Genomic DNA, 26,514 nt, shown 5'->3' on the forward strand with positions numbered 1-26,514 from the left:
TGTCATCAGCAAATTTGAACAGGGTGCTTTTTACCCCCTCGTCCAAGTCACTGATGAAGATGTTGAACAGTTCGGGCCCGAGGACTGAGCCCTTGGGGACCCCACTGCCCACATCCCTCCAGGTCGAAAATGACCTGTCCACCACCACTCTCTGGGTGCGGCCCTCCAGCCAGTTGGCGACCCAGTTGACTGTGTAGGTGTCGACACCACAGTCCCCCAGTTTCTTAATGAGAACGGGGTGAGAGAACTGCATGTATATGCAGTGTGAGCACTTCTTTTATTCTAGGTCCATAACTTTGTAGTTCTTGACTTATTTATTTTTATATACCGTCTGTTACCTTAGCTTTACTATCACATTACAATATTTCCATTTAATTTCCATTTTTTAATTTTTAGAGCAGGGGTTGGCAGCTTACAGTCTGTAGGCTGACAGTGGTCCATGGAGCCATTGGATCTGACCCATGCACCCAAGGGGCTTTGGCAGCAGGGGGGTTTTTCTGTGCCACGGCCAGGCAGCTGAAGGTTTAGCAGCAGGGGTTTTCATTCATGTCAGGCCACTGCTGGGCAGTGGCTACGTGGCAGCAAGAAGCAGAAGCAGCCAGGTCCTAATGCCAGCTCATCATGGACCTGAGCTGGATCATTCCTGCTTACTGTCCCAAAAAGGTTACTGGCTGCTGTTTTAAAGGAAAAGGTTAAACAATCCATCAAAGCTGATCTAAAATTGAAAGCAGCATAAGCATGCTAGTCAGTACATCAATGGATAACTGCAGGGTTTGGAAAGCATACATGCATCACAGAGCATCTTCCCAAAAAGCAGTTACACTGTCACCCATTTTCCATTGTATCATATCTCAGATATTCAAATAGTATTTTTAGTCTTGTTGTGAAGATGCTTCTCAATATTGAGAACTTTTTACTCACCAGTTCTCAAGCGAGAGGTCAGGTCCTGCAAATTACTGAGGTGCCAAGGTGAATGTGACTTCCACAGAACTCACTAGGGGTTGATGTAGGGAAAAGTTCCTGCCTGAATTGAGCAGCTTTTAGGAATAGGACCTAAAAATTCAACTCCTTTCAGTTGCTTCTGTACAAAAAATATGGCAATAACTTTTTAACTAGAAAGTTTATATTTTTGTTAAATAAAGGAAATTAATATTTCAAACTTTACAAGGATTTGGAAATGGGGGGGTGTTAAAGAAACTTGTGAAATTTGAAATGCAGCATCAACTGTTGTATAAATGATAACTATTATAACACCTTTCAGATTGCACAACTATTTTGCTATAACTCTAGAAAATATTTTGGATTCCATGTTCTGGATTTTTTTAACTGGGACGAAGTTAATAGAATTCACATCTTCCCAGGCTTTGCTATTTTACCATCCTTATTTTATTTTTTAATTGTATGAAAAGTGCTGCATGCTACATTAAGAGCCATTAAGTTAGTATTTTTCTTTCATGTGAAAATAAAGTAGGTTCCAGTTCTGCGAGTTGACATCTGTGGGTGAATTCCTGTATTTACATGAATCCAATTGCGGGATGAGGCCAAAGTCTGTATTTTACTAATAGACACTTGGGCCATTTTAATTGACTTTGCAGCCTGATTCTGTATTTGTTTAATGTCATGTACTAATTAGACCCATCAAGGTCAGTTGGATAAAGCATTTTGTACTAAAACAAAGCATATTTAGACCCACTCCCCATACTCCCTGTCTCCAGAATACACTGCTGCTGGTGTTGCATGCAAGGCCAGGGTGCCCTCCGTCAGCAGGGTAGAGCTTCAGTCTTGTTACACATTCATCAAGGAAATGCACGTCTGTATGAAGAGAGGTGTTTTTGTACTGTGATAGGGCCATGACTCCTAGAGCCCAAAATGTGTAAAATTTCAAAAAATGAGTAAAAAGAAACCTATGTTTTTTAAAAATTATCTTCTCCACTAGAAAAAATATTTAGACAGTGTTGCCTGTTTCCACGAAAACATGTATTTCTTTCATACAAGTATCAAACCAATTGTAAGAGGTTAAAAAATACAATGCTAAGTGAAAACACTAATGGCTTTCAAGTTGAATTTATGTTATGTACCTGTTATGTCCTCACCTTCTGTATTCCTGAATCTCTCCAGCTGTTTGCATCACTTCGGTGATAGGTGGGATGAAACTCTTCAGTGAGTGCTAATGCTTTTTGAAATAGAGCATTGCCTAGGGAGCATCTGACACACTATGTCAGTCAGTGTATGTGAAAATGCTGTTCACATTAGACAAGCCTGTGGAATTTAAAATGCATGAAATTTTACAGCAAAAATCTCCAAATTCTGCTCTTAGTGGGCTTTGTTTTCTAGCAAATAAATTTAATTGGCAAAAAGAGACCATATATGTATGGATACCTGAATCATTAAGAAACAAAACTGATCATTAATGTTGGGTGTTTAATCCTAATTTAAATAAAAATACCAAAGGAGGATTAAAATCTCTTCTTTGTGGTGACAGAAAATTCAGAATGACTCAGCTTTCCTTCGGTTGCATTTCAGTACAGGACACGCTTTCAGGTTTTTGTTATTTTGGAGGATACTGAGTGTGCTCAGGAGAACTTTTAAATCTATCCTTCTGCACACTTATTAATATGGCTGATCCAAAAGCATTGTTTCCAGTATTAAGTGCCCTGCTAAACTTAACATAGTGCTTTTTTTAGGAGGGGGATATTTAGGTCTATCAATTATAGTGCACAGTTAGCAGTACAATAAGTTTTTTCATCTCTCTTAGTTGATATTGTAAATACTTTATTCTTTCTGGCCATGATTTGTTCCTAGGTAGCCCTGTCTCCAACGAACAAGGATTTGTGGAGTTCCGTGTTTCGGGCCCTCTGAGATACATGTGGTGGTACCATGTAGTGGGGCTGATCTGGATCAGCGAGTTCATCCTTGCCTGTCAACAAATGACTGTGGCAGGGGCTGTTGTGACGTACTATTTTACAAGGTAAGAATTTTCCAGGCAGTTTCCCTTGCTGCTGATTGGCTGAGAGGGCTGCCTGTCCATTAATTGGCAGTGATTAATTGGGGCTTCATGATGGACACCCCTTGCAACCAATCAGCAGTGTGGGGTGGAGCCAGCAAGGTCTCTTGAGGGGGGGGCCATGGTGATCAGCCTGTGAAAATGGCAGCTGGCCCTGCAGTCTTCCTGCAAAATCAGCTGGCTGCCTCCTTGAGTTGGGTAAACCCTTAATAGCTAGTTGAGTTGGTTATGTGTTGTTTTAAAGATTTTTTTTTTTAGCTGCTGCACTTTTGTTTGCCTCCTGTGTCATCCCAATAAAGGCATGAACAAGTGTTCAAAAAAAAATAGTGTGTCCTGAGAGTCACCTTTTTAATATTAGAGTTGATGAACTCTATACAAGTTAAAAATAATTGGTATTGATAGGCTCTGGTCGTTTAATTGAAAAATGTCCTTTTTAATTATTTACACTTACTTCATCATTCATTTTATCATCTCAAGATTACCAGACGTCCCAAGAGAGCCATCATTGTCATATACATTCAGACAAGATTATGTGCCAGCATTAAAGTGATGGAAAATATGTTTATTAACTAAATCCCTATGTGCCTTCACCATGCAGGTGTCCTAATCTGTAAATCATGATTCTTTGCTATATATCAGATAATGGCCACAGCTCTCATAGATATTAGAGGAAGATGCATCTCATATTGTTAGGAAAATAAAGATTAAATTACATTGTCAAACCTGCCCTCCCCACCCTCTCCAAGTACTCAAAACCCATCTGAGCTTTATGCCCTTTTAGTGTGTGAGGCTTTATGTTGTGCACTTGGCATATTTTTAAGCTTTCTCCTGCTACTGTGAGACACAAAAATTTACATTTAAAAGAAGCTGGAAGCCAAGGTTTTCCTGTAATCACAGGACTCTAGGAGACAAGGATTTAGGAAGGCATTCATTATTACATGCTCAGTATTTATTAGCATGGGCAGTACTGAAATGGTACCTGTTGTTGTTAGTAACTTAGTAATATTGGTTAAAGAAATAAATGCTGATGATAGTGTTCTTAACACTCTCATCTTGTTCTCTTTTATATAAAAATGCATTTTTAAACTGAAATATGAAATCTAATAGTTCACAGTACATTTGTTACAGAACTCTGCATGCTGACAATTTGATGATTAATTTTAACTTCTCATTCCAAAGGGTCTCAAAGTAATTTGCAAACTACTGTGGAAAAAGCAGCTGTCCCTAAAGCTGAAGGTAGTTGGAGTAAGGGAGGAAAAATGTGATTTAATTTAAACCCTACTCCAGTTAAAAGTGCACAGATGTAGTAGTGTCAGTGTCCATACGGATAAGACAGGACTTCACTTCAAAAAGTGTTTCCAATTAAAGATATCTTATATAAACACCTCCAGTGATATCCAGTAACCAGCACCCTTTGGTGCTGTTTTTAGGGCCTGCCTCAGAAATGTGTGGGTTTTAAAAGTCTGTGTACAGTTTTGTTTTGTTTTTAAAGGATTCAGTTCAAATAATGAATGTTAAAATTGGTTTGTCTTTGTAATTGAAACCGTTATATGGATTCCATTTGGCTCCTTTTCTACACTAATCTGCTAAAAAAAATCAAAAGGCTAGGATTAATTTATTGTGGAGATAAAAACTCCGTCATTTTACTAATGACAGAGTCCTCCAGGATGGCATTGAAGTACATTTGTGAAACCATTAAAAGAAGTTTCAGTGATGTAATCTAGTAAATAATAAAACCAGACTGATAAATGAGCTAGGAAATACAGAATTGGGAGGAATAATCTTGCACACAAATGGATATGGACTAGATGATTTAGCAGGTCTTTTGCATCTCTCCATCTGTGAGTATGTGCTCTACATTACTTGAAGGTAAATGATTTTGCTCTTAACTGTTCCCTATCTATCATCCCTTAATGGAGATTTTATTTTAAGTTACTAAGTATCTGTTTCTCTCTACTACTTTTCTTCCTTCCATTTTAAAGTATGGTTCTACTCTGAAAAGTGGCTGGTAAAAATAAAACAAAAAAGGAAGAATTTTATCCTTAGCATCAACTCTGCACCCTCACAATGGACTTTTTGCATGCCAAGTAATGTTGCCTGTTAGGAATTGTTGCAGACTAAATTATGCCCTCAGTTACATCTATGCACATAGAAGAGGAATGTTGATTTGTACAGCTGTAAGTGATCAGAACTAGAAAAATGTTTCTCTTGGTGAAACACAAGAAGGAGGGAGACCAGTATACATGATATACTTTGACTTTAGTAAGGCTTTTGTTATGGTCTCCCACAACATGAGTTGCAAGCAAGCTAGAGAAGTACAGGTTGGATGAATGATCTCTTAAGTGGATAGAAAACTGACTGGATTATCTGCTCAGAGGGTAGTGGCCAATAGCTCTATGTAGTTGGTAGCTGGTCTCAGGTGGAGTATGCCATGGGTCAGTTCTGGGGCTGATTTTGTTCAATATTTTCATCAGTGATCTGGAAGATTGGATGGAGTGCACCTTCAGCAAGTATACAGATGACATCAAACTGAGGGGAGTAGTGGATACACTGGTGGGTAGGGCTAGGACTCAACAAAATGAAAGGTTGGACCAAAAGAAATCTTACAAGATTCAATAAGGATAAGTGCAAAGTCCTGCACTTAGGACAGAAGAATCCCATGCACAGGCTGGGGACCGAATGACCAAGCAGCAGTTCTGTAGAAAAGGGCCTAGGGGTTACAGTAAGCTGAATACGAGCCAACAGTGCACCCTTGTTGCAAAGAAGGCCAATGGCATACTGAGTGGCATTAGTAGGAGCGTTGCCAGCAGATCGAGGGGAAGTGATTCTTCTCCTTTTTTCGGGACTGGCGAGGCCACGTCTGGAGTATTGTCCTGTTTTGGGGCCCCCACTACAGAAAGGGCAAATTGGAGAGAGTCCAGCATAGGATAGTGAAAATGGTTTGGGCACATGAACAGAGCCGAGACACAGATTTTCCCTTTTTGCAAACAGCACTCTGCAGGCTGGCTGAGTTCCAGCCTGGAACAAGTCACTTGCAAAAGAGTGCGAAACCCTAAGCCTGGTCTGGAAGGGGGAAGGGACGGGGGCAGACCTTGAGAATCTGAGATTAGCCACGGCTGACTCAGACTCGCTTTGCCTCCTGCAGACTTCGGGGTGACTAGGGCCTGTGGTGGCCGGGGGCAGCTGAGGGCCCCTTCTGGCAAGGTTGAGGGGGAAGGGGTGCAGGTTGGAAATGAGGGGGCCAGTGACTTCCTAGTCCCTGCATGGCTTCTGGGCACTGGCAGGACTGGGGGGGGAGGAGAGGGGAGGGGCTGTGGCTTGGGAGTGAGGGGCAGTGGTTGGGGCAGGGCACCAGCGCCACAAAGCAGCAAGGGGAACAGAGCCACAGTTGGACCTGAATCCTGGTGCAGGGGGAGATCTGCTGCCAGGAGGAAGCGAGAGGGGGGTAGGCAGGGGCTGTGGGTAGGGAGTCAGGGACCCGGGCATATCAGGGCTGCTCAGCATCACAAAGCAGCAGTGGGGGTGGACAGCTGCCGTTGGACTCGCATCCTCATGAGCAAAGAGGGCAGGGGGATTTTCTGATTTTTCCAAGATAAAAACAAAATCAAATTCCAAAGTATATAGGTATTTAGAATTTATTTTTTACAATGATTGAGGCACTGTTAGACTTCCAAATTGCTTTAAAATTGTAAATATATCAACAAAACGTTGTTTAAATTATACCTATATAATTAGTGGTGTTTCATTTTAATCATTGAAAAATGAGGATTTGGGGGTTTTCAATTAGAGAATTTGGTGGGGGGGTTAACAGAGAAAACTAGGATCCCCACATGTGACTTTGAGAAGAGGCTGAGGGAACTAGGTTTATTTAGTCTGGAAAAGAGAAGACTGAGAGGGGATTTAATAGCAGCCTTCAGCTACCTGAAATGAGGTTTGAAAGAAGATGGAGCTAGACTGTTCTCAGTGTTGGCAGATGACAGAACAAGGAGCAATGGTCTCAAGTTGCAGCAAGGGAAGTTTAGGGTGGATATGAGAAAAAGCTCTTTCACTAGGAGAATAGTAAAACACGGGAACAGGTTACCCAGAGAGATTGTGGACTCTCCATTCTTGGAGGTTTTTAAGACCCAGCTAGACAAAGCCTTGGCTGGGTTGATAAAGTTCAGGCTTGTAGTGCTTTGAGCAGGGCTTGGACTAGATGACCTCCTGAAGTCCCTTGTTTCTATGATTCTAAGGAACAGAGTCCAGCTGACTTGGTACTAATAGGGGCAGATCATCATAACAGTTTATGCTTCAGTACTTACAAAGAGAGTGATGTCACACTTCAGAACAGCTTTCTCTCAGTTCAGAGGAGATATTTGATTATCAAAACACTCATAGTTTTAATATTAAGTCTTTGATATTGTTACTTTTAAGTTTATTTTCTGAATTCTCATAAACAGCTCTTTAAGTGCTGAATGGAGTTGCTTTTGAGAGGGAAATAAGGCTGGCTTGCTTCAGAAGAACTAAAGATATGAAAAGTTGGAAGGAATTTCTTTTTCAAAGCAGTGTGAGAAGACTTTGCATTCAACTTCCTTATAAATGCGCACACTCTTATGGCAGCAGATTTTTTAAGGCTTAGTTGGTTCTATGGGGATGCAAGTGCAAAGTGTCAGTCGCTGAATCAATTTGGTGGAGATTTGGCCCAATTCAGTGGTTGAATCTCTGAATCTGAATCAAATCAGGAGACCCTTTAATCTCTCTGAATGGAATCGGAACCCAGCGAATCGAATCACTGTCCCCCGATTCGGGCTGAATCCAAATCGAATATGGCCTGTTTTGCACAGCCCTAGTAAGTGGCTATAATAAAAATACAGAGGGTCTGAGTTTGTGGAATTACTGTCAATGTGCTTTTCAAGTATCCACTTAAAAGTTTTCAGTAAATAAAACTTACAACAAAATAGAAAGAGAAATCCTAATATAAAAAGTTATGGCTGGGTGGTAATAGAATTGTACAAAACTTGGACTGGAAAGGATCTCAAAAGGTCATCTTGTCCAACCCCTGCTCAAGACAGGATAATCCCTAAGGCATCCCAAATGGATGTTTATCTAACCTGTACTTAAAAACCTTCAATGATGGAGATTCTGTAACCTTTCAGGTAATCTGTGTCAGTGCTTTACCAGTCATAGTTAGAAAGTTCTTCCTGACGTCTAACCTAAATTTCCCTTAGTGCAATTTTAAGCACATTACTTGCCACGTCCCCAGTGAATACAGAGAGCAGTTGTTTGTCGTCTCTTTGTAATAATCTTTTTTTATTTGAAGACTGTTATCAAATCCCCCTTCTAGGCTAAATAACCTCACTTTTTCCAGTCTTTCCTCGCATGCAATGTGTTTTAGACCTGTAATCATTTTTGTTGATTTTCTGGATTCTCTCCAATTTGCCCATATCTTAAAGCGTGGTGCCCAAAACTGGACACAGTATTTCAGGCAACACTTCACCAGTGCTGGATAGGGTAAAATAATCTCTTCTTGTAGCATGCATATATGGCAGTTCTGTTAAAACAGCCTAGTATGCTACTATTGGCTATTGTTTTGCAAAAACTGGTGCTTGCAGTCTGCTATAGCCTCCAGATCCTGTCTGTAACACTGCACCCTAGTTAATCTTTCTCCAGTTAGTATTCATGCATTTGTTTGTTTGCAGTATTTCACATTTGTCATTGTCAGTAATCTGGAAGACCACTTTTCCAGATTACTAACATTCAAGATAATATAGATAATGTCCTCTATAGTGCCTGCCACCACACCCAGCTTAGTGTCCTCTGCAGATTTCAGAAGTATCACTCACTTCTGTCCTCCAGGTCATCGGTGAAAATCCTGAACAGTACTTTCAGGACAGAGCCCTGAGGGACTGCAGTTTATCTATCTTCCATATTTGACCATGAGCCATTGATGGCTGCTCTGAACACGAATAATCAACCAATTATGCATCATCCTTATAGTAGTTTCATCCCAACCATATTTACTGCTAATGGCTACTGTTTGGTTCATTTCTCTTTCTCTTTGTTTAAGAGCTTGAATTAGACACTCATAAAAGTGATGAGCTTGAAGAATTCACTGGTTAGATATAACTATAGTATGGGTAATAACTATTTAAAGTCCTTCTGTTACCTCTCTTGATTCTTTCTCCTCCCCTTGTTCTCGCAGTAGAGTCCAGACTGCAACTTTTCAGTGCTCTAGGCAGTGTGAACAGCATCTACCATGGACTAGAATGAGGCCATGATATTCCCGTTCACGTATTAATTCCATAGGGATTTGTCTGCTGCTGTTTAGCCTGGTGACATTAAATCCAAATTGATCACATTTACTTCATCCTATTTCTCTGATAATTTTCCACAGGGAGAAAAGGAATCTGCCATTTACTCCTATTTTGGCATCAGTAAATCGTTTGGTATGCTATCATCTGGGAACAGTGGCAAAAGGTTCCTTCATTATTACATTAGTGAAGATACCACGAATGATCCTTATGTATATTCACACCCAACTCAAAGGAAAAGTAAGGAAAATGGAAAGCTATTTTTTCTTACTGTTGAAACAACAGCCTTCAGCTGGTTAAATGTGTTCCTAAGTTCCTTTGTACTTGGATTTTAAGGTGTGATTTTTTTTTTGGAGTGTTTGGGCCTTACAGTTATTTGTATTCTATGGTATTTCGTGTTTTCTTAGATCCTTTGTGTTTTTATTATTATTATTATTATTATTATTTTACAATACATGTTGAGATCTTCTGTTGTAATATTAGGAAAATGCCTGTGCTCGCTGTATGCTGAAAGCCTGCATCTGCTGCCTTTGGTGCCTAGAAAAGTGCCTGACTTACTTAAATCAGGTAAGACGATAAAATATTTGGGTTAAGTCAAAGGCTGATAGTGTATTAAATTCCCAGAAAGGCTGAGTTTGCACCTGAAAGTGTTCTAGCTTTTTCCCTACTCTGACATATGCTAAGTTGTACTTTGGAACCTGTCTGAACCTGACCCTGGGTGTTTTAATTCCAGTAATGGAGATATAATTGAAGGTACATAGTGATCCCACTGAGAGCCATTACATTAGTCTTCATTTACAGTGCTAAAGTGAAAAATTGTCAGTATTCATCTTTCTGGACACCGTGTTCTTTCAAAATGAATCCTGTAATCAGCTCTCAGTGTTATAGCAAGTTTGTTTCACTGTGGGATACAATCTCCTTGACACTCTCACTCCTCCAGGCACATTTAAACTTGAAAATACATTTTCTGTAGTACAAGTGAAGATTTTTTTAAAATATTTGAGTATTGCACATTTGAGAGAGAACGTGTCTTAATCTTAAATTAAATAAGTCATCCTTGTCCTAAAGAGGGAAGCCTACTGTGAGTTGTGACAGATAGCTAGTCATGTCTATTTCTGAAGATCTACTTTTCAGACAGTTGTGCTGCCATTTATTAATATACTGTTTATTTCTTTTACTGTTGTTAGTTTCTTCTTGCATTTGAGATTAACATTTATCTGTGTAGTTCCTTTGTGAAATCAGACAATCCTAAGTATTTTTTTTAACCCAACTATTTTTTAAATGAAACCCGTTTCCCCTCTAGGCAGAATAAAACTGAGTGGAGTTTTTGGACGTTATTCAAGAAAGCTGGAGCATTTTGGGTCCTGATGGATCATGATATGTAGTATGCTACTGCGTTCAAAGTGCTTTTATAAACAGTAGCCCATCTGCCCTAGAGTTTGTTTCACAGATAAGGCAACTGAGGCAGAAATCCTATGTGATTTACTGAAGCCAAGAGAAAATGGGTTTCTGAGCCAGAAATAGGATTTGTGAATTCATATTATGCAGTCCTGTGAAAAACCACTAAATAAAGCCTTTGAAAAACATTTATCTTAAAGCAGGGGTGGGCAAAATATGGTCCGCAGGCTAGATTCAACCCACCAAGGGATTTTGTGTAGCCCACAGTGGGGGGAAGCCCGGGCTGTGGCATTTGAGGGTGGTCCTGCTGCCTCTGGGTGTATGGGGGGAGATTGGGCGGGGAGAGGAGGCTTAACTCTCTGCCCAGTTGCCACTGCCAGTCTGCCCTGCACCCACTACTGGGAATGCCAGATGGAGGGGGCAGGCCAGTGGGGTCTCCATGGGGACTGGCCTGAGACTCCAGCAGGCAGGGTGAACTCAGCCAGGCAAATGGAATTGGGCTGCTGGTGGGTGGGCAGGGAGCAGCATCCAGGAGCAGGATGGGTGGATGAGGGCCAGGATCACAGGGTAGTGACAGTGCAGGGCTGGGACCTGGGGCAGAGCTACAATCCACTCCCTCAATGTCCCTGCAACAGGCACCAGTTCCAGGCTTAGGGGCATACAGAGAGCAGATCGCAGCTCTGCCCTGGGCCCTGGCCTTGCACTGTCACCGCCCCACAATCCCAGCCCCAGCCCTGCCTGCCTGTCCTGCTCCTGCACTGTGCTCTGCCTGCAGGGGTCCTTGGCCAGTCTCCATGGGGGGGACCCTACCTGCAGTGGGTGCTGGGTGGATGATGTGGGGCCAGATAAGACCAATTGCCACCTTCACCCCTGCACCGGACTGGGCCAGTGCACACTCCCTGCCCCCCTCCACTGCCCACAACAGCTCACTGAAACTTCTTAAGTGACACTCCAGCCCAAATAGTTGCCCACCCTTCTTAAAGCATCAGTAGATTCCTTGGAATTTCTAGACTAGACATGATTCTGATTTGCTGTAAGCTTGATTTGTTTTGAATTGTCTTGATGAGTATCCTCATTAAAATATATGATTCTTGAATATTGTCTTTGCTCCCCTTGACTTTCTTGTTCAATAATACTGGACAGAATTAGAAATGCTAGCTATTCAAATGTGTAGGGAGAAGCTTTTTACCCCATATTATCCTTATTATTTGTTGATCTTCTTTGTTTTTGTCCAGTTACTTTGGTGGTGGTGTCACTGCTGCCACTACTCCTGCGTTGTGTTTTAATTAGGTTTTGGATATAAAGCTGGCAAATGCCAGAAAGATGAGCTGAAAGAAATGGTTGTTTCCTACAACATATGGTTCATGATCTGCTGATATTGTGCTCCTCAATTCAGCCTCAAAGTGTGTGCTGAATGGCCCAATGGCCAGCAGAAGCCGTTGACTCCTCCCTGCTCCCAAGTATTTTGAAAACTAAAAAAGGAGTTTTTTAAATGTGGAATAACTTTTTTGTGCACAGTTCCTCACCTCCTGATCTTTGGATGGGGCAGATCTCTTGAATTGACAGTCATACAATATCATTTCTTGCTTAATTTTCACCTTGGTAAGTTGTCCTATCCAACCCAGTGTCACAGAGTACTGTATGTTCTGCTGTGGAAAAGGGTAGCAGTGACTTGGTAGGACCTCCCCATAGTAGATACTAGACAAGAATTGTGGGGAGTTTTAGAGAGGAGACTGAGCATCTGAAAATAAGCCTTCATTCTGCTCCTTCCCAGAATGCATATACAGCCACAGCTATCAACAGCACCAACTTCTGCACCTCTGCAAAGGACGCATTTGTCATCCTAGTGGAGAATGCTTTGCGAGTGGCTGCCATAAACACAGTGGGAGACTTCATGCTCTTCCTAGGAAAGGTAAGTCTAGGAGGCTTCATTGTTACGGACACTGGAACAAGTCTTGCCCTGCCTGCTAGCTGAAACCTTTCTCAGCCATAGTGTGAATTCTAGACACAACCTCTTTGTTTTCTACGCTTGCCCCATCACTGTCCCCCGTTATATCCTGCTGCTTCCTATTAGGAACATGATTTCTAAGGAACAAGCCAGGAGAGAAGAATGTGAAGGGAACCTTTCTAGGGCTGTAGGTGAACCTGGTCAGAATGCATCACCTGAAAATTCCAACTTTTTATGGGAAAACAGAAACCCAGAGTTTTGTTTGCCACCTGCAAAAAAAAGGGCCAAAAGTGTTAGAGCCTTTGGTTGGCTTTCCAGTGTAAAAGCCACAATTACAAGGAAACAGCCATTTCCTACAAATTTTGTTGAGTCGAAAAGGCAAATTTCCTGTCCAAACCTCCTCTGTTCCCAAAATCTGACTTTTTTGGCCGACGTTGGCTATGGGATGGGATTGGAAGGTAGTGCATGGGGGTTGGTCCTGTGTTGAGGGGCTGTGAGTTGTCAGATTGGAGGAAGGAGGAACTGAAGTGAAGTACGCTGCAAGGGTTATAAGGTTTCTAAGGTGACTGGCGTTGTAGCTCAACACTCTTCAGGAATAAAGAAAGATACATTTTGTGAAAAGATGGAATTCAGTAATTTATTCCTGCATCTTGATGAATTCTGTACCCCTGTTTGCTAAAATGCTAATACCAAGCCAATGAATCTCTGTGGAATGAACTGCCTGTCTTCTGTACGCTCATTAACTTGTATTAGATCAGACTACAGTGGGCTGAACTTCAAGTGTGGTTTGCTAATCCAGTACATAAACAAATCAATAAGGTGTGATGGGAATAAGCACCTAATGAAGATACCAGTGCCTGGGGCACAGCTAAGTGCACATTTCCGTTTTCTGGAGGAGTCTGACGTGCGCCAGGAAATGTCTCCCTGAAAAAATGGCATTTAAATCACTGGAAAAACACAGAGGTGACAGAAATGCTGAAATGAGCAGTGCAGAATACTAAACAATCGTGTCAGCTAAATACTGCTGCCCTGCCAACCCAGCCCTTCTTTCAACCTAATCCAGTGTCTGAATAATACAGTTGAGACTGACCTATTTTACAGTTTATTTTAAATGCAGAGATACAGGAACTTGTTCAGAAAGACTGCATTCCTTGGGGCCACATGCATTAGTTGTTGAGAACTGGTAAGATATCTAGATATGCCCAACCCTGTTGTTAAAGTCACCATTAGAAAGAAGGTCTTAGTGCAAGAATTAGTTCTCAGTTACTGTCATGGTGCAACCAAGAGAGAAGAGAATGAAATAGTGAAGGGCTGTTTTGGCTGAGTGTGGGCTGTAAATAAAATTTAAAAAAATAAAACAAACTTCAGTGGGTGAAGCTGGCTCTAGTGTGAATTAGCTTTGGGGAAGGGGTGGCATTCTGTGCATAGGCTCAATCCTTGAAACCACACTGAACTATGGGTGCTGGACTCCCACCATGTACTTTGCTTATTACGTGGTGTGGGTGGAGCTCTGGTAACAGTCAGTGTCTCTGCAGTAGTTTGTTCTCTGCCTGAGGATGGAGAAATAATCAGTTTTTTCTGTGGTTCTCTACTCCAGGTCCTGATTGTCTGCAGCACAGGTTTGGCAGGGATTATGTTGCTGAACTACCAGCGGGATTACACAGTGTGGGTGCTGCCTCTCATCATTGTCTGCCTCTTTGCTTTCCTGGTTGCTCACTGCTTCCTGTCAATCTATGAGATGGTGGTGGATGTTCTCTTCTTATGTTTTGCAATTGATACAAAATACAATGATGGAAGCCCTGGCAGGGAATTCTACATGGACAAAGTTCTCATGGTAAGTTCCCTCACCTCTCCCTTGAGTCTAAGGAGCCACCCTTTATAAATTCTTCAGAGCAATCTACCAAAGGCAGTCAGCATAAAAGGGATAAGGATGGTGATTTTTCTAGTAAGAACTTTCTCTTGGATACAGAGAGGAAGGTTACACATTCAAATTCACTCTCAGATAGCCCCCACACTGGGGGGTTTCTTTTCCACAACATAAATGAGCCTTTGCTCACCTCACATACAAGAAGCAGCAGCTCCCTGAAGCAGCTGAGCCAGAGGCTGTGGGAATACAGATGAGTTCCCACAGGGTAAACTAATGTGCATGCTTAGAGCATATCAGGTATTCTGTGGGCTTTTATGGTAAATGAAAGGTAGCTTGCCCCATTTTCATGGTGGAGTTAAGACCATGCAGCTACCACGAAGTAGCTGACACTCTGAGTTCATGTCCTAGTTTACCCTGTGGTAACTTATTCCTGTACCCTCAGTTGCTATTAGCACCTTATTTCCTGGTGATAAAGTAAATATCTGCATCGCTAGTTTCTCAATTTTTCTGTTTCTTCTCTCTCCCCCGCCCCCTATCTGGTGAAGCTGAAAACAGATGTAAAAATCCTATTCTTAAAACCAGAATTAAATTAAATGAATTTAGCGCTGCAGAAAGAATTTCCTTGAGCTTTACACAGGGACCATAGTGTCCACTTCTTACCCCTGCAAAATGTGTTCTCAAGAAGGTACAAGAAACAGACTCAAAGCAAATGATTCCAGACATTTGGAATACTTGCTGGCAGAGTGTTTCAGGGTCTTACTTTAACATCTCTAGTAAGGTACTACAGCACTTAGGATTTATAGTAAATAATTCTGACTAATACCGTTTCATGAAAATATAGCATGTTATCTAGAAAGACAGCATAGGTAGAATCGTTCCGATACTTTATCAGTCTGTAGCCAACAGTGGATCGAGGAGGTCTTACAAAATACTGGCAACATGAAAGGTAATAAACCTGACTCCAAAATGCTTGCACCTGTTCATTAAAAATACTACAGAATGAACTGGGCTTGTGACCTGTTTAGTAATAATATATGATGCGTAGCTATTGTGATGATATAACAAACAAGAGGGAAGGCGATCTGTTGTGGAAGGTTTAAGGTCTTGTGTTCAGAGGGATAAAGGAAAACTAGAACGTAGGGGTGCACCTATAGAGATTTGTGGGGGCCGATACCAATAGCTGACTTTTAAGGAGGCATATTGGCCGATACTGATCTGATTTCCAATACAGGTGCATCCAGCTGGTAAGTTTTTGTTGTGGTAAAAGGGAAGGGGGGAAGGATGGGGTGTGGGGGGGTGGGGGGCAGATTAAGGCCCGCCTGCGGTGAGAGAGGGGCTGGGGCACGTGCTGCCCAGCCAGGGCAGGATGGACACAGGATGGAGCTGTGGCTCGTCTGGGTGGTGCAGGGAAGGGGAGCAGCTCCTGCCACTGCACATACCCTGGAAAAGCATGGGGCGGGGTGTGCCCCAGATCTGCATGGGGTGTGGTGGGCTGCACTCGGCTCTTCCTGGGGTGGGGGGCACACTGCGCTCAGGATGGGCAGTAGCAGTGCTGGGAGTTACAAATGAGTTCCCACAGGGAACTTAGTCCCACCCTGCCAGGAAGAGGGCGGCCCCTGGTCCCAGCCAGCAGCTGCAGCCTACCATGCCCCACATAGATCTGAGGCACCTCCTTCCTTTCTCTCTGTGCCTTCCCTGCATGCGTGCAGTGGCAGGAGCTGCTCCCCCCCTCCCCACACCCCCTGGACGATGACTCCATCCCATGCCAGCCTTGTCCCAGCCCCACTCCCACCCTCACTGCGGGGATCTTGATCTGCCCCCCACACCTCTTCCCTCTTATCTCCACATCCACCACAACAGACTTAACAGCTGCGCACAGCTCTTCAAGCTGCCAGGCTGTGCTCCCCGCTGCCTGTTTACTGCACTGTGGCTGTGCGCACACACAGGCATTTATCGGCCAAATTATTGGTTGCATCAGGCCAATTTCGATATAGTCAATTTTCTTTCTATCGGTGCCGATCTGATATTGGACCAGCATGTCAGTGCGCCTCTAGAAAGCACTGCTAGTAGTAAAAACAAACAAAGAAAATAGAGAATGTATTCCCTTCCTTCCAGTGCAACAGATTAATAGGAGCATGACACTCCTTGCTGCTTTCACTGATGGAATATGTAGTGTTTGGAATCTGTATTTATTACCTGCCCATCATCATCAGTCCATGGAGTCCATGGACAAGAGGGTGTACATGTGGTAAATGTGATAGTTAAAAAAAAATTGTCTGGCTGTCAGTATTTTTTGATACTATATGGGAAATCTGACTGCCAGGGGTATAAGAAACAGAGGAGATATCTTTTGTCTGTCCTGTTCATATTTTGAGACAAAACAGCTGTATCCTTGTGATATTGTTGGGGAATTGCATATTTGAGCCAGAGGCTTGTACTCCAGTAGAAGAAAGCTTAAGACACTTTATCTTGCAGGAGTTTGTGGAGAACAGTAGAAAATCAATGAAAGAAGCTGGCAGGGGAGGTGGCGCTGACGGTAGAGAGCTGAAACCAATGGTAGGTGCTGATGAGGAGGTGGCTGTCCTCCAAGAATTTCACTTTTACTTCCTCTCCCTCTTTATTTTTACTGACTGCACTTCTTCGGGGGAAGTTTTGGTTTTCTGTATCACTCAAGATGTTCTGCTTTTTCTGTTTGTGAGCTTGCCTATCACTTGGATGGCAGAGTGTTTGTCACAGCTGAGACCATCTCCTGTAAAAGTAAGATGAAAGGAACTGTATCTCATGGAACAAATGTGGTAACAACACTGAATTAGGAGTAGTAACGCCCATAAGACAATAGATAACTACACTCAGACAGTCCTCACTGCTGAGAGTTTTCACATTATGATGGCTAACAAATCCATAATCAGAACATTCCAACTTAGTTCTCTTTCCATTGCTGAACTAAACCGTTCTTGTTAGTTGAGTCTTCTGAATCAAAGCCTGAAGACTACCACCAACTGTATCCTCTTGTGGCAAAATGAGTACATGTACTTCAAATTCACACCAAATGATTTCATGCTGTGCTGAGGGATTAGATACAGTGATTCCTTTCAACCTGCTTAAAATTGCACTTCTCCCAATTGTTTGTTATTATAGCTAACTATTTATGTTGCTATCTTGTGCCCTTTTTCCATCTCACGCTGTCAGCTGCCAGGACAGAGTGAACAATGTCATTTATGCTTCTCAGTCTTAACTATTACCTGTTTTACCATTAGAATGGCATTGTGTATTTAAGTACCCTGTAAAAAAAAAAAAAAAAAAAAAAAAAAAGAACAGCCTAATGCCACTGATGTAATTGTCCCTGTTGCAAGGTGATCTTAGAATTTAACGAACTGAGAACAGATGAGTAGTGGAGTATAAAAGATGAGCAGTGTCTGACCTCTGAACTAGTTAAGTGATCTTGTAATATACTGACACTGTATATTAAAATCATCTCTCATCAAGCTGGATCCTATCACAGGATAAATTGGGGTTTATTGAATGCTTCGCATAAGTGGTTATATTTAAAAACAAAAATAAATTTAAACTAAAAACAAGAAATGAAACCAAAAAAGTATATAGTGGTAATAGAAAAAACCTTTTAAAATGGGGTACACAAAGCTCTGGTTCTAAGCAGTTTTTCAGTCCTTAGTGGGACTCAGTTTTTCCTATTTTGTCTGTACAATTAACCTTAGAATATCTGCTTCAATCTAAATGTTACTGTATTTTAAGGCCCGAACAACTGGCTGTTCCGTACTTACCAACATTTTTTTGGGGGGGAGAAAGTTTAGTTGAGCAGCCATTAGATACTCACTGGGATTCTCTGCCTCTGGAATTTAGATGCACTTCCCATTAAAATAAATAAGAATTAAGTGTTGCCAGTCCTCTAGGCTGACTTGAAAAATCTTGGCCAAAAGCTTTATTTGACTTGGGAGTGAATTGCTTCCTACTTGCGTTGACCTCTCAGGTAATACAAGCTGTTGGCTCGAGGTGTTAAACACTCTTGGGCAAAGCCGCCCAGGCTTTACTGCTTACAGCTTGGATCCTGCAAGCATATTGTAGCTCCCTTGAAATACATCCCCACACTGACAAAGGGGAATGGTAACCTTTGACAGTCAGGCCTTGGATTTAGGAAGCTTAATTCATGTAATCAGGTTTGGAAATGACTGAAGGATAAGTTTCATAATACTAATAGGGAGATGGTAGGAATAGGAAGCCAGGGCTCCCATGGTGGAATAATTCCAGATCTGTTGCTAGTGGGACCATATTGTTCCAGTTGATGGGTGCCCAGGTTCAGCTGTACAGGACTCTTGCTTTTTAAAGGTAGACTAGACACAAGAATATTTGTACATAGATATCAGAGTGCTAATAGTAATGTTAACATTTTGGAAGAAAGCAAGCTATGCGCAAAGCAGCCTCCAGCAGTGAGGCTTTAGGATGAGACCTTTGCGGGAACTTACCCCACAGCTGTTTCCTGTGAAGTTATTTGAACATTTCTTTAAAGAGCTGATAAAGGCTTCTTCAGGATTCATAATCAGATGCCTCATCAGTCTGTTCTAGTATGGCAGTGCCTTGTATTTCTGCAGCTGAATAGTCACAAATTTGAACCCTTACTACTTTGCTGCAGTTTCTCTGTATGTAAAATAGGTATATCCCTCAGGAGTGAGGATTAATTCAAATATGTAAATGTCTACCTGTAATTACAGTTAAACATTAATTGTAAGTGATTACAATGATAATTATTATTAGTGTTATGAGGAGCTCCCATCTAGGTGGAGACTGTCTAGGTTCAAGAAAAGGCTTTTCAAACATTATTGTTTTCAGTGATCCATTGGATCAGTTTCTTTACTCATTCTTTGACCTCTGTTTAAAACTGTACTGTATGACTTTGTTTTCTAGGCCTCTGGAGCAAGTTCATCTTGAAACTAGCCAGCCATTATGGAACCCATTGACATTCCAAAACAATATTTATATAAGCAGCCAAAATCAGAGAAAAGGAACAGGGATTTAATACTTTTTTTAACAGTTATTTTTGTGAAACATGTACTCTTTTCATACGGGTGGCTTTTAAGAGCAACTATCATTGTTCCATTTTTATTTTTTTAAGTAATTGTGGTCACAGAAATGTGAAGAATCTTACTTGATTGACATTTTATAATCTGGAAAACAAATCATTGGCTCAGAGTATCATGTATCTGACTATTTCCCTCAAAATTATCAAAGCAATATAGGGCAGGCCACTTAGAATTTGATATGAAAGTCAAACAATAAATTTATAGGGAAATACTTCAAATAAGATAGAATTTTAGAAGGGGTTTTAGTAAGAGCTTTCAAACCTTGTTTGTAGTTCATCATTTTACTTTACAACTCTGGGGCATAGTGGGTTACACGTTCAGTTTTGTTTCAAAGTTTCGGATGATATCAAAATAACCAACTCCTCAGGTATTCAGATGTTGTGGGCACCCCTGCATCTTTTATGAAAGAGAAACTAGAAAATGGGAAAGGATCAATTTATATGCAACTTCTTCCTGTTTTACATTATTCCCTGACCCTCCCCCTGAGTTCCTTTGCACTTCAGCAGTGCTCCTTTGAAGGGTATGAACTCTCCAAAGAAGCAGCTGAACAACCTGCTCTTTAATGCTCAGCCTTAGCCCTACTCACCAATTCGGGATTAAATGGAAGGATGCTGGGGAGTGGGGACAGAAACAAACTATACAAAACTGTACTGTAAGTTTTATTTTTCTTAACTCCAGAGAGATTTGGGAAGTGCAAGTGTAAATGGCCAATCCTTGGCTGTTGTCTCATCCATATTTGTATGTACTGTAGCAGGCGGGTAAACCAGGAAAGGGCAGCTAGGTGCTTCTTTGGAAGTATCACTGCCATGGGATCAAAGTGATCAAGTGTTCAAAAGAGAACTTTTTTCATTCCTTAAGCTTACCAGATATGAATGCTAATATTTCATTGTTCAGCTTCTTGTAATGGTAAATGCTTAAAGTGTATTTGCTAAGAAATCATGATCTGTCTATGCGATATACTCCTTTTGTTACAATTTTTTAAGAAAACTATTTTTGTTAATGTAAAGTTAATATTTCAGAGCAGAATTTTTAAACTTATTGCACTAAATACAAAGCTCTGTAAGAAGAAATAATGCCTCAATGGTTTGTTCACTCCATACAAGGAAATCTTTTGAAAGATAGCAGCCCTTCTGGATAGGCTTTGGCAATGGATTAGAGGTGGGTGTGTGTGTGTGTGTGTGTGTGTGTGTGTGTGTGTGGAGGAGCATACAATTAATGTCACCATGGCTTTAAGCTGTTTGCTTATGTGCTTCCTTTCAAAGGATCAGACCTTTAAATTGCTGGCAAAAGTCAAATGGTTACCTGTATCTTTTTTAATCAGTGCTCTTAACTACTGGTGATAACTAAACACTTTGGTTTTGTTCCCAAGTCATTTGATACTGTCATTTTTTCACATCTCTTGCAATAAATCAGAATTACTCTTTTCATATCTCAGAAACCAAACAGGATGAAAAGACAATTTAGAAAGTAGCTACTTAGGGAGATGGGGAGCACTAGCTTGGGCTTCAGTCCTGCAGACACTTTTATACACCAGCCTAACTCAATTAATGTGGTTCCATTGACTTCAATAGAACTGCTCACACTGGCAAAGTTATGCCTGTGTAAGTATTAACCAGGTCAGAGGTTTAGTCTGGGATTCCAGTGGGAGCATTGAGCAAGTCTCCTTTAATATGAGCTAGCTGTCTGCTAGGATATCTAGAAGGTAGATAAACTTTACTTTGTGCACAGAAGGAATTGTTGCTGTAGCAGTAAGCAAAAGTACAGTGGTTCTGCTGCAGCTCTGTATTTTGGACACTAAATAGATCAGTACGGTTTGCCAATGCAATTTAAGCACTGGTTCAGCAGGATCCTAGAATCTAAGGAAGGGACTTGTCAGTGACTTAGCTACTCCACAGAACCCCCTCCCTCAAGAAGACGTCACTGAGGTGCTCTGCTGGAAGCTCTGGATTCTGTTCGTGCTGACATCCTGACGCCAGATTCCTGCCACATGTTCCACAAGCTAACGTGCTCTGCTCCCTGGAGGCCTAGAGTTGGGGGATGCTTTTCAGTTAATCTACAACTAGAACTGTAATCAGAAACAAATTTTGTATTTTTGTATAACTTGACTGTGCGCCGTTTTTATAACAGGTCCTGTTTTACAAATAAATTTGTTTTATGAACACATGTTTAGAAATTACAGGAAACACTTTTCTATGGGTAGCTGTAACATTCAAGTAATATAAAGTTTTGATGAAAATCATGTGCCCCATTCTTTGTTCACACACAGGCCTCCTAGAGGCATTTTTAAGGCTTTGGAGTTCAGTCAAAGCAGAAGCTTAGGGAGAAAATTGGTGTTAAAGCAAATTCCAGTACAGAGGGTTTGTCCTGACAGTACAGATGGGAGGAATGTGATGCCTCAGGAAGTCAAATCAGCCACAGCTAAGAATTCAGGCATTGCCAGCAATAAGGATTAAGAGGTTTCTTCCTAAGTAGTTGTCCAGGGCAGTGTAAGTGCTGCTCTGGAAGGTCATCCATTCCAGCCCCTTGCAGGAAGAGAATGATTTGGAGAGCAGGAAACCGCTCCCTGGCAATGTCCGCTAAAACAAGAAGGCAGGGGGATTTGCCAGTTCATTCTGAATTTAAGACAATAGCCAGGGTGAGGGGAGCTTCCTACCATGTGGTTTGTAAAGAGTCTCCAGGCTTTTATGCATTGCATTCCTCATGGTTTTAGTCAGTTGGGTTTTTGGCCTTTCAAGCCACCTTGTCCACTCTGGCTTATGCAGAGGCCAAGCAGCATACATGGTCTTTCTCCCCCCAGAGGTACCTGTGTGCAACCCTTGAGAAGGAAGGTGTAATGGAAGTATGGGGAACAGCAGTCTACTCACCAGGGGAAGAGCTTATTTCCATATTTCTCTTTCAGCAGAGGGGCTCAAACACCCAAGAGTCAGCTCCCCTTTGCCCTGCTGATCTCAGCATCCTTGCCTCCCACAGGCCATGATAAAGGACATCACCTGGACTGATTGGGTAGGGCTAGGGTGCTAGCCCGCCCCCTCCTCTTCTCAGCACTTTCAGTCACTGCACTCACTGTGTCTGATAAAACACACTGCCGTCTCCAAGATCTTGATGCTGCTCCACTACTAGATACTAAGTGCATGATCTGAATAGCATCCGCACCCCAACCTTAGTTTGGTGGCTGTTGTTTCATTCCAAGTCCTGTGGCAGGCTTGCATTTCATACATGGCTTCCATTTGGCTCTAATGCAAGAGAGTTCTGTATGTAAAAAAGTGACCAAGAAGGGAAGGAATGTTGTAGCCATGGTGGTTCAGGAAACGTATTTGTGTTATCTTTTTTTAATATAGTTGGGACAGCTGTTGGACAAGCTTTCAGCTATCAGGTGCCTGATTAAGGACAACTGATGCCTGAAATCTTGTCCAACAACCCCCCAACTGTACAGCTTGGCCAGTATGAGAGAGAAAAAAAGATTCTTGCCTCTCCAACCAAGAAGGGAGAACCTTAACCTGGAAGATTCATTTAGGGACTTAAAAGTGAATCCAAGGCTCCCACCCCAAGTTCCCTTCTAACACCCTTGGGTGGTGGTAACTTCCTACTGAAAGGGCTTTTCCTCATAATAAAAAAAATGCTGTGCACCAAAATGCCCCCTTTTTGGGGTGCAGGGCAGACTCAATGTCCAGTTTGAGTCGATATTACACCGAGTAATGGGCTCACATTTGAGTGTTTACATTTTTAATGTGCCCTTGTAACATGCACTTTAGGGGTTTGGTCTGTGTGGTTATTCTATGAATGTATATGTTGTGGATTCAGAGTAAAATGCATAGGTTTATATTACATGATTTCCCCACAGTGATAATTCCGGTCTCATTGTATATTATGCATTATATTAAATAATGCAGTCAATTAGTGTGGTGGCCAAGATCTGACCATCTACATAACCTTAGACATTCAGTTCTCTCAAGTTTTGGCTTGTACCTGTGTGCGCACAAATTTCTAAAGATCAATATTTCGTGATTAAATAATTAATTCCTTTATATTTAAACAATCTGAAAGGATTTTGCCATCTTTAGAAGTCTTCAAACATTTTTAAAGCCAGTACAAAACTGGCAGACTTGTTTAAAACATGAATTATGAGCTTGTCATCTTTAGAAATAGAAGTTTACATTGTGTGTTTAATCTTTAAGAATCTAGTTCAGTCAATGAATTTTTGCCATTAAGGCTGTTTCCTTTATTTTTCATTGCGTATTGGAAGAACTTGTGTATGCCTAGAATATTGTTCTGTTTCTTGTGCTGTCTAGTACAAGGAATCTCATGGTACTCATATACGTGGTCAGATTGGAGTTGGGTAGAGTGCCGTCTCCTGTGGCATGACAGGAAGCCTTTTGTCTAGCACAAAGCTACCAAGTTCAGCCTGCACACACTGCAAGAGAATAATCAACCAAAGCTGTTTTCAGTTGTTTTTGAAATTGCAAAAACTGCTAGTAATAAGTCAGGTAATTTCATTTCAAAATAATTAAGCCTCCTGGAATTCTCTTTTAAGCAATTTAAATCCTCTGGTGCAGAGTGTTTCACGAAGCAGGAATTGTTAATATTGCACCCATACCTATTTCTATGGGAAACCTCAAAAGGGTTGGAGCAGAAGGTTCTGTAGAGCAGGGGTGAGCAAAATCTGGCTGGAGGGCTGGATGCGGCCTGCCAGGCCATTCTATCCAGCCCACAGGGCCCCTAAATATTAATTTTCTAAATTTTTTTTATCTGCCCTGGACTGCTTGTCATGCAGTTCTCGTTGGCTTGCTGAAACTCAGTAAGCGGTCCTCTGCCCAGAATAATTGCCTGTTCCTGCTGTAGACCCTATATGAAGAAACTGGCCGAAATGATCCCTAGCAATGCTTTCAAAAACTACTGGGAGACCATGTGGCAGGCTTGCATCTTAGAGCACCTGGCAGTTTTTGTAGAAACACCGAATGCATTATAGACCTAAAGTTGTTGCCAGGTGTTCACAATGAAACCACTTCCATGAACCAAAATGCTCAAGTACTTGCAAGAATGCCCAGACACCTTCAGTCGTTACTGTTAGACAATTAGTACTTGAGTTCACTGCTCTTTCCTCTGCAACAGTTGTCACTGACACCTTGCAGCCCAATGCCTGCAGCCCCCTTGTTCGAGGTGCCACAGGTATGCAACTGCACGAGACCAGTCAAAGGTAGCAGGAGCCCAGTGTCCACAAATTCAGTGAGAGCTCCACGCCCAATTCACTCTGCCTTTGCAAAAAGCTGTAGCCCTTCAGTATACTTCCTGTTCTGTCAGTACTGGGCAGGTTTTGGCTGGGAGTGAGAAGCCCAAGTATGAAATGAGGGAGCAGCTCAGCAGGAAAAAGAGCACAGAGGCAGTCAGCACTAGCGTGTAGGATAGCAAGGCAAGTTAACCAAGGAAAACTCCCCTGCTGGGACCCTGACTTTCCCCAAATACCTCTCAGGCCAGCAGTTAACAGTTCTTCCCCCAAACATCTATGCAAAGATGGGGAAAGCTGGGCTGGGGTTCACCCCTTGTTCTCCAGGGACCAAGCCGTGCCCCTTCTCCACCTCCTGCCACAACAGGGGTACTTGGACTGACAAGCAGTTCCGAGTTTACGGGCTTCACCTGCTTTCACCAAAATCGGCGGGAGTTTTGCCGTGAACTTCTTTCTGAACAGAATCATACCATATTCACATTCCTAAGCAGGAAAAAGACCAGCATGCTCCCACTCACATAGGCTCTCTCCGTTGCACCTGGCATGTTCTGCAGAAATTTGAGAGGCTCCTGATATACGAGGGTGAAGGGAGACCATTGTGGGAGACTAGACTTCAATCCTGCCTCCCTGTGTTTGGTAGGAAATTGTCTGTGTAATGGGCTCACCGGTTCTCATGGGGCCAGATCTTCAGCAAATAGGCAGAAGAGAAAAAAAAGTGGATGTAGTCTGATTTTACAGCAGTTGAAGATTTGGCCCACAGCACTGTCTGAGTTCCCGTGTGCAGGCTCTTTGTGGCGGGCCAGGGCTTCACTGTAATGCAAACAGACATAACCTTGGCCTGGGAGTAAAGAATGACAGCGATAGATGTCTGGGATGGGGACAATCCTACTGAGAACAGGCTTCACCTACACTGAGGATCTGGACCAAGCACAGTTGTTCCCTTCCGCTCTGCAGTACCCATGGGCCTGAACACCTGGGCAGCATGCACCATGCATGGTGGCGAAGGAGGGGCTGCACAGCACATAGCCACTGCCTGTCCCCACCTCCCATAGCAGGGGCAGGCCTTTATTATTAAGGGGACAGCCTGGACCTATAGCGTGTCATGCATCTAAAAATCCCACCCATTGATTCATTGGGTTCTACCTGTAGCATTGGGAGGACTCTGCTTTACTTCTTTCCTGCTGCCCAAAAAGCTGGTTAACCTTAGTGGAGGTGGAACAGCCAATTATCACTTCCATAGTAGTCCAGGTAGGAAGTGGCTGAGGTGAGCTGGGGCCATGCAGAGCAAAAGACAATTCCCAGGATCATCCCAGCACCTCAGAAACATCCAGGCCATTCCACAATTTGCAGCCACCCTTCACGAAGTCTAAGATCCAACGGTCTTTTAGGCAGAGGGGCAGCAAGGAAGGTGTTCCTCTCTGCTGGCAGACTGGAATTAGTGTCCTTCTGTTTGAGTTGTTTTGCTGACTAGAGTAACTTTGCGTTAAGAGAGAAAGAGAGAGAGAGGGAAGTAAGTGTCTGGACAGATTTTACAGCCCTAGCTGTAGCTTAAGTACATGCAGATGGCATCGTCACAGTCCATCACTGCTTCAGCCTCGTACAGCCTTTGCAGCCAGAACATAAGAATATTTTGAATAAAGCAATTAACATTGGATCTTGCCAGTCAGTTTATTAACAAGTGTTCCTTTTT

The 26,514-nt window shown here is 42.2% G+C and overlaps 1 protein-coding gene across 1 annotated transcript in view; it reads left to right on the top strand.

Moving 5' to 3' along the window:
* Positions 1 to 21,842, top strand: part of SLC44A1 (solute carrier family 44 member 1) — a 79,683-nt gene extending 57,841 nt beyond the window's left edge. Inside the window, exons 10-16 of the mRNA XM_019554721.1 lie at positions 2,803 to 2,968; positions 9,378 to 9,534; positions 9,778 to 9,861; positions 12,467 to 12,604; positions 14,238 to 14,474; positions 16,983 to 17,063; positions 19,428 to 21,842. Of these exons, the coding sequence (XP_019410266.1) occupies positions 2,803 to 2,968; positions 9,378 to 9,534; positions 9,778 to 9,861; positions 12,467 to 12,604; positions 14,238 to 14,474; positions 16,983 to 17,063; positions 19,428 to 19,451 (887 nt within the window). The 3' untranslated portion in view covers positions 19,452 to 21,842. The remainder of the gene's footprint in view (positions 1 to 2,802; positions 2,969 to 9,377; positions 9,535 to 9,777; positions 9,862 to 12,466; positions 12,605 to 14,237; positions 14,475 to 16,982; positions 17,064 to 19,427) is intronic.
* The last annotated feature ends 4,672 nt before the right edge of the window (positions 21,843 to 26,514 follow it).

The sequence above is a fragment of the Crocodylus porosus genome, unplaced genomic scaffold, assembly GCF_001723895.1.
Source record: "Crocodylus porosus isolate Cpor-Errol unplaced genomic scaffold, CroPor_comp1, whole genome shotgun sequence".
NCBI lineage: Eukaryota > Metazoa > Chordata > Crocodylia > Crocodylidae > Crocodylus > Crocodylus porosus.